Raw genomic sequence first — 8,502 nt, forward strand, 5'->3', positions numbered from 1 at the left:
TTCCATCGAAAGAAAGAAAGAAAGAAAGAAAGAAAGAAAGAAAGAAAGAAAGAAAGAAAGAAAGAAAGAAAGAAAGGGCTTACAGGGTGGGCACTGTGGCTCATGCATGTAATCCCAGCACTTTGGGAGGCTGAGGTGGGCAGATCACGAGGTCAGGAGATCGAGACCATCCTGGCTAACACGGTGATTAGCCGGGCGTGGTGGCACACGCCTGTAGTCCCAGCTACTCAGGGAGGCTGAGGCAGAAGAATCGCTTGAACCTGAGAGGTAGAGGTTGCAGTGAGTCCAGATCGCGCCACTGCACTCCAGCCTAGGCGACAGAGTGAGACTCCGTCTCAAAAAAAGGAAGGAAGGAAGGGAGGCAGGGAGGGAGGGATGGAGGAAGGGCGGGCGGGCCTATTTGGATTAGGTCCCTCAGATTTTGCTGCCTCCGAAGGTGGGAAAAAATATCTGAACCCAGCACTGCCCCACTTCAAAGATTCCTGTCTCGGATTTGTTCTATCTTGGATGGGGGTGTGAGAACATTGACTCCATGTATTTTCCAACGGAGATTCTGGGACCATTCCCATTTCATAAAGGGAAATGGTTACTCAGTTAGAAAGCAGTGCGATCTGGGTCTGAGTCTGGATCAGAACGCTTTGTTTTTTGAGACCGAATCTCTCTATGTCCCGCAGGCTGGAGTGCAGTGGCATCATCTCAGCTCACTGCAACCTCCGCCTCATCGGTTTAAGGGATTTTCCTGCCTCAGCTTCCCGAGTAGCCGGGATCACGGGCGCCCACCGCCATGCCAGCTAATTTTTGTATTTTTAGTAGACACGGGCTTTTGCCATGTTGGCCAGGCTTGTCTCCAACTCCTGACCTTAAGTGATTCACCCGTCTGGGCCTCCCGAAGTGTTGGGATTACAGGCATGAACCATCACGCTGGCCTGGATCTGAGGCTTTGTTGAGCTGTTAACCAAGCTGTCAATCTCCCACCCTCCTGGTTCCCCAAACTTACACCACCATGAAAGACCCTCTGACCCCTTCCCTCTGCCCTAGCTAGGCTGGAGCTGGGGGAGGGTGTGCTGGCGCCTCCCACTTCTCAGCGTTGGGCCACGGATAAGTCAGCTGTGGAATTCCCCTGAGTAGAAGCAGCCCTGGACTTCCCCAGGGTCAGAGAGGATGAGGAACAGAATGTACATCTTGAAGTGGGTGGGGGTCCCTTAAGCCTTGCTGGGCTGGCGCACAGCCAAGTTCCCAAACCATCATGATTGAGTCCTGGGGCCAGGTGCTGTGCTGGGGCCAGGTGCTGTGCTGGGCCAGATACCCTGCCAGGTGGCTGTAAAACGTTTCTCGTTTTACAGCTGAGAAACTGAAGTTTCAGAGACCCAATCTAGCCAAGCAAGGCAGTGGTTCACACTAGAGCCCAGGAGTTCAAGACCGGCCTGGGCAACAAAGCGAGGTCCGCCCCTCCCCTCCATCTCCAACCCCCTTTTTCAAAGCTGCAATGTATAGCCCGAGGCCACACGTGGAGGTGATGCAGGGTCTGGATTCGAACCCACTGACTGTTGCCTTTCAATCGCTGTCTCTAGCCCGCCTTCCCATAAACAGCTACCTAAGTATGCATGACCTGAACTGGGAGCCGGTCCTCCCGGGGTTTTGGGGAGCTGGCCCCACGGCAATCCCCACCCCTGACTCACCTGGGAGCAGAGCCTGGAGCAGCACCAGGAGTGTGGGCAGCGCGGGCTGGGGGCAGCTGGGAGCCATAGCGAGGCCGAGGTTGCAGCTCTGAGTAGCAGAGGAGCTCAGCGTCGAGTGGGACGCAGTGGGGCGCGCGGTCCTTTATAGCGCTAGCCACCTGGGGGCTAAGGGGCGGTGCTGCTTTCCCGGAAACCTCGCGCCTTCCCCTCCGGAACAAATGCTGCTGTATTTCCGGACTGAGAGGGTGCCAGGGCCGAGCAGGGTCGTCCTCCCTCTCTGGCCGCTGCAGCTCCGGAATTTCCAAGCTAAAGCAATCAGGCGGCGGTGGCGGGGCGATGACCTCGGGGGCTGCTCCCGGTCCACACGCCTCCCGTTCCCCGGCCAGGCTAAGCTTGAATCACGGTCTACACCGCGCTAAGCGGTTTATTAAGTACTGTTAAATACTGCCAACTACCTCGGAGAGTGGGGACTGTTACTGTGTCCATTTCACAAAGCAGTAAACTGAGACTCCAGGCTGCGAAGGGATCTGAACTCAAGTCCTCTCTCTCCAGTTTACGCAGGCCTCTTTAATTGAGTGGATGAGCCCCTTGCCTGGCTGGGGAACTAGGAATCCTCCCCGGGCTCCCTCCACTGAGGGGTGCCCCTCCCCCTAGGGTCATGTCCCCACCCAGCTGACACGGGCATTTCTTAAGAAGCGGCCAGAGCAGAGCCAGGCACCTCCCGGCTGCCGCGAACCGTGGGAGTGACGATGCGCTGTCTCACCACGTCCGGGGAATCGGTGTCTTCTCTCTACACCCGAGGGCACTCACACCCCCGCGGCCTCCTCGCTTCCCCTTTCGGCCTTGGCCGCGGGCGCGTCTTTACAGCTCCCAGAAAAAGGAAGGAAGCTGCGTGATCCCCACCGCCAAGCCCCTCCGCTGGCGTCCCAGGCTCCGCGGGGAAACTGAGGCAGCTGGCTTGGATCTTGACGAGGGAGGAGAGGGGGACGCTCGAAACCCCTGCCTGTCGCTGGGAAACTGAGGCAGCAGCCCCCAGGCGCCGAGGCGAGGCAGGGAGAAGGGGCGCTCGAACCCCTTCCTGCAGCTGGGAAACTAAGGCAGCCCCCAGGCTCCGAGGTGAGGCAGGGAGAGGGGGCGCTCGAACCCCTGCCCTCCGCGTGAGGCTCCGGTAACCCAGGCGCGCGCACTAAATATGAGCGGGTGTTTGCTTAGCCACCGCCTGTGCGTGTGACCCCAAGACTCGACATCCACCACGTCGAGGCTGGGGACTCTGAAGTCTCCAAGCGCCGAGCCGCGCCGCCTAAGGCTTTCCTGTTGTGGGGCGCGCACGGCGTCGCCGTGGAGATCTCAGAGGGGCCAGGGAGGTCGCGCAGCAGAAGGGGAAGCGAAGGGGCCCGGGACGCGCAGGCCCTTCCTATCGGGGAAGGGGGCTGCGAGTCACTGGCCATCCAGAGACGCATATTTTCCCCGCCTCGGTCATTCCCAAGGAATTTCCACGGGGATATTTTTTTCTTGGGGGGCTGAGGGGTACTGAATTCCCGCCCCGGAACGGCCTGAGCAAAGTCACAGAGTGGGACCGGGGACGTCCCTGGTCCTCAGACGGCCTGGGAAAATCCTGCGCCACGGGTTCTTCCTCGGGCGGGTTTCACGGACTCTCGCCCTGGCCCGAGGTGCGCGGGCGGCGAGCTCCCCCGCGCGGCCCAAGTCCCACTTGCAGCCACAATGGCGCCGTTCTTTTCTCAACATGTGGCTCAATGTTTATTAAGCGCCTGCTGTGTGCTTGGCATCCTTCCAGGTACTGGGGACGCAAGAATGAACAGAGTCAGACAAAAATCCAGCTGGGCGCGGTGGCTCCCTCCTGTAATCCCAGCCTTTTGGGAGGCCGAGATGGGAGGATCCCTTGAGCCCAGGAGTTCAAGACCAGCCTGGGCAACATAGGGAGACCCCACCTGTACACAAAATACAAAAATTAGCCGAGTGTGGTGGTGCACCCCTGTAATTCCACCTACTTGGGAGGCTGAGGCAGGAGAATCTCTTGAACCTGGCAGGCGGATGTTGCAGTGAGCCAAGATCCATGTACTGCACTCCAGCCTGGATGACAGAGTGAGACTCTGCCTCAAAAAAAAAAAAAAAAAAAAAAAAAAAAAAAAAGGAACATCCAGGAGACAACTGTGGCTGGAGCAGGCTTAGCAAAGGAAGAGACTGGAGGAGAGGAGCAGGCAGGGAGATGACAGGGCAGATAGGTGAAAGTGCCTGTCACCTGGGGAGGACTTTGTTGTTTTGTCTGTTTCTGAACGCCAGTCTCATTCTGTCACCCAGGCTGGAGCGCAGTGGTGTGACCTCGGCTCACTGCAACCTCTGCCTCCCAGGTTCGAGTGATTCTCCCTCCTCAGCCTACCGAGTAGCTGGTACTACAGGGGTGCGTCACCATGCCTAATTTTTGTATTTTTAGTAGAGACGAGGTTTCGCCAGGTTGGTCTCTAGCTCCTGACCTCTGGTGATCCGCCCACCTTGGCCTCCCAAAGTGCTGGAATAACAGACTTGATCCACCATGCCCGGCCAGGACTTTGGTTTTTATGCCCAGTGAGGTGGGAGATATGGGGGGTTGTGAGCGGAGGAAGGACCTTGCCCTGACTCAAGTGTTCACAGGGGCCCAGTTGAGGCTTCAAGAGCTGCAGCTAGGAAATGGGAGAGGTGGTGACTGTTGTAGTCCCGATGAATGATAATGGGGCCTGGACTGGGCAGTGTCCTTGGAGAAAGGGCTGAATTTGACATCCGTTTTGGAGACTGGGCCAACTGGAGGTGCTGGGACAAGGGGGATGACTCCTTGATCAGGGTCCGAGCGTTTTGGAGGATGGAGGGCCACTTTCTGAGATGGGAGTGGGATGGCCATGGTGGGGGGCAGGCTGGCAGAGGGAGGAGGCACCTACCAGTCCTCTGCTCCTTTAAGCGTTTTCTCAGGGAAAAGGGAAGCAGATATTCACTAGACCTTTGCTTCTATCTCCAGGAAGGGCAGGGCTTCCTCCCGGGTGCCAGGCAGTCTCAGGCAGGCCAAAGAATAGCCTCAGACCAGAGGCTGCCCACCAAGGGCAGAAGCCATCCCATGGTGTCCCATGCAACTGCCTTGCATTTCCCTCAGCCTGTAATGCTCTTCCCTTCATCCCCAACAAGGCTGACTCCTCCTGTCTTGTGGCCTGAGCTTTCTGCTAAAAGGATGTCCCCCTACTCCATCCTGAGCCACATCCTGGGCATTCCTTTACACTCACCTTAATATTCGAATTGCTGAACTCATCACTTGCTGAATTTCTTTTTTATTTTTCTGAGACAGAGTCTCGCTCTGTCACCCTGGCTAGAGTGCAGTGACATGATCTTGGCTCACCACAACCCCTGCCTCCTAAGTTTAAGTGATTCTCCTGCCTCAGCCTCCTGAGTAGCTGGGATTACAGGCGTATGCCACCAGGCCTGGCTAATTTTTGTGTTTTTAGTAGAGACAGGGTTATACCATGTTGGCCAGCCTGGTCTCGAACTCCTCACTGCAAGCGATCCACCCACCTTGGCCTCCCAAAGGGCTGGGCTGGGATTACGGGCATGAGTCACTGCTCCTGGCCTATTTAGATTTTTTTTTGCTCTTTTTCTTTTCTTTTCTTTTCTTTTTTTAGACAAAGTCTTGCTCTGTTGCCCAGGCTGGAGTGCAGAGGTGTAATCTCGGCTCAGCTTACTGCAACCTCCCAGGTTCGAGAAATTCTTCTGCCTCAGCCTCCCAAGTAGCTGGGATTACAGGTGCCCACCACCATGCCTGGCTAATTTTTGTTGTTTTTTTTTTTTTTCTTCAGAGATGGAGTCTTGCTCTGTGACCCAGGCTGTAGTGCAGTGGCACGATCTCGGCTCACTGCAATCTCCACCTCCCAGGTTCAAGTGATTCTCCTGCCTTAGCCTCCCAAGTAGCTGGGACCACAGGCACGTGTCACCACGCACAGCTAATTTTTTGTATTTTTAGTAGAGACAGGGTTTCACCGTGTTAGCCAGGATGGTCTTGATCTTCTGATCTCATGATTCGCCCGCCTCAGCCTCCCAAAGTGCTGGGATTGCAGGTGTGAGTCACCGCACCCAACCAACTTTTGTATTTTTATTTTACTTTTTATTTTATTTATGTGTATTTTTGCGACGCAGTCTTGCTCTGTCTGTCGCCCAGGCTGGAGTGCAGTGGTGTAATCTTGGCTCACTGCAACCTCCACTTCCCAAGTTCAAGCAATTCTTTTGCCTCAGCCTCCCAGGTAGCTGAGATTACAGGTATGCGCCACCACAACCAGCTAATTTTTGTATTTTTAGTAGAGACGAAGTTTTACCATGTTGGCCTGGCAGGTCTAGAACTCCTGACCTCAGATGATCCACCCGCCTTGGCCTCCAGAAGGCGTGAGAGCCACTGTGCCTGGCAGACCTTATCTTTGATTACAGATTTCTTCTGGGGAATAGCTTAGTTTGTGGTTTTGTTTTTCAAAACTCTGCTTCAGCAAAGATGTGGGGGAAAAAAGGCTACGGAAACTTATCTGATTCCGGTTATAATGATGGAAGACAGCCACCAGGAAATTCTCCCGGAAGAATGGGCAGGATCAATAATCTGAGTGGTCCCAGTCCTCCTCCAATGGCCGATGAATGAGGAAGGTAAATATCTGTTCTAAGAAGCAGACAACTGGACATGCACATTCATAGCAGAAGGAAACCATCAAGAAGTAGAGGGAAGGTGGGGTGCAGTGGCTCACCCCTGTAATCCCAGCCTTTTGGGAGACCGAGGTGGGAAGATTACTTGAGGTCAGGAGTTCAAGACCAGCCTGGGAAACACAGTGAGAGCCCGTCTGTACAAAAAAAAATAAAAATAAAAATAAACAAAATAAAATTTAAGGCCGGGTGCAGTGGCTCACACCTGTAATCCCAGCACTTTGGGAGGCCAAAGCAGGCGAATCACCTGAGGTCAGGAGTTCGAGACCAACCCGGCCAACATGGTGAAACCCCGTCTCTACAAAAAATACAAAAATTAGCCGGGCATGGGGACACGCACCTGTAATCCCAGCTACTCGGGAAGCTGAGGCAGGAGAATTGCTCGAACCTGGGAAGCAGAGGTTGCAGTGAGTCAAAATCACGCCACTGGACTCCAGCCTGGGCAACAGAGTGAGACTCTGTCTCAAAAAAAAAAAAAAAAAGAAAAGAAAATTTAAAAAGTGGAGGGCTGATCATGCTGGACAAGCAGATAAAATGTGTATGTCTAAATAACAGTTGCTGACCAGGCAGCTGTCATCCCAGCACTTTGGGAGGCCGAGGTGGGTGGATCACTTGAGGTCAGGAGTTTGAGACCAGCCTGCCCAAACTGGTGAAACCTCATCTCTAGTAAAAATACAAAAATTAGCTGGTCATGGAGGCACAAGCCTATAATCTCAGCTACTTGGGAGGCTGGGGCATGAGAATCTCTTGAACCCAGAGGTGGCAGAGAGCTGAGATCACGCCATTGTACTCCAGTCTGGGCAACAGAGCGAGATCCACCTCAAACAAATAAAACACACAAGGATTGCCCTGTCTTCACAAATGAATGAGGTCATGCTGGAAATTCCCTCTGCAGGGACTGGCCTGACTCACATTCAGTTCTCTAAATAAATGCACATTTATCTCATTATCATTTTCGTGTAGTTAAGCATTAACAGTTTGTTGTTGTTGTTGTTGTTTTGTTTTGTTTTGTTTTGAGATGAAGTCTCGCTCTGTCACCCAGGCTGGAGTGCAGTGGCGCAATCTTGGCTCACTGCAGCCTCCGTCTCCTGGGTTCACGCCATTCTCCTGCCTCAGCCTCCTGAGTAGCTGGGACTACAGGCGCCCGCCACCACGCCTGGCTAATTTTTTGTATTTTTAGTGCAGACGGAGCTTCAATGTGTTAGACAGGATGGTCTTGATCTCCTGACCTCGTGATCCACCCACCTTGGCCTCCCAAAGTGCTGGGATTACAGGCATGAGCCACCGTGCCCGGCCAACATTAACATAGTTTTAATAAATATTTTTTGGAGCCAGGCTCGGTGGCTCATGCCTGTAATCCCAGCACTTTGGGAGGCCGAGGTGGGCGGATCATGAGGTCAAGAGTTCGAGATCAGTCTGACCAACATGGTGAAACCCCGTCTCCACTAAAAATACAAAAATTAGCCGGAGTGGTGGCGCGCGCCTATGATCCCAGCTACTCGGGAGGTTGAGGCAGGAGACTTGCTTGCACCGGGGAGGCAGAGATTGCAGTGAGCCGAGATTGCACCACTGCACTGCAGCCTGGGTGACAGAGCAAGACTCTGTCTCAAAACAACAACAACAACAAAAACAGGAAAACAAACAAACAAACAAAAGCTGTGTATTCTGTACTCTTAGTGTCACCTTCTCCAAATTCTGAAATACAGCTTCTTATTTATTTATTTATTTATTTCGAGATGGAGTCTCGCTCTGTCGCCCAGGCTGGAGTGCAGTGGCGCGATATCACCTCGCTGCAACCTCCGCCTCCAGGGTTTAAGTGATTCTCCTGTCTCAGCCTCCCGTAGCTGAGATTACAGGCACTCGGCACCACGCCCAGCTAATTCTTTTGTCTTTTTAGTAGAGATGGGGTTTCACTGTGCTGGTCAGGCTGGTCTCAAACTCTTGACCTCAAGTGTTCCACCTGCCTCGGCCTTCCAAAGTGCTGGGATTACAGGCGTGAGCCACTGCTCCCAGCCACAAAAAAAGATTTTAAAAATAGAAAGGAGAGGGCCAGGCTCAGTGGCTCATGCCTGTAATCTCAGCACTTTGGGAGGCTGAGGCAGGCGGA

The 8,502-nt window shown here is 53.8% G+C and overlaps 1 protein-coding gene across 1 annotated transcript in view; it reads right to left on the minus strand.

Moving 5' to 3' along the window:
- Positions 1-2,553, minus strand: part of ICAM1 (intercellular adhesion molecule 1) — a 21,258-nt gene extending 18,705 nt beyond the window's left edge. The window contains exon 1 of the mRNA XM_011954867.1: positions 1,680-2,553. Within this exon, the coding sequence (XP_011810257.1) occupies positions 1,680-1,746 (67 nt within the window). The 5' untranslated portion in view covers positions 1,747-2,553. The remainder of the gene's footprint in view (positions 1-1,679) is intronic.
- Between the last annotated feature and the right edge of the window lie 5,949 nt (positions 2,554-8,502).

The sequence above is a fragment of the Colobus angolensis genome, unplaced genomic scaffold, assembly GCF_000951035.1.
Source record: "Colobus angolensis palliatus isolate OR3802 unplaced genomic scaffold, Cang.pa_1.0 Scaffold39, whole genome shotgun sequence".
Lineage (NCBI taxonomy): Eukaryota > Metazoa > Chordata > Mammalia > Primates > Cercopithecidae > Colobus > Colobus angolensis.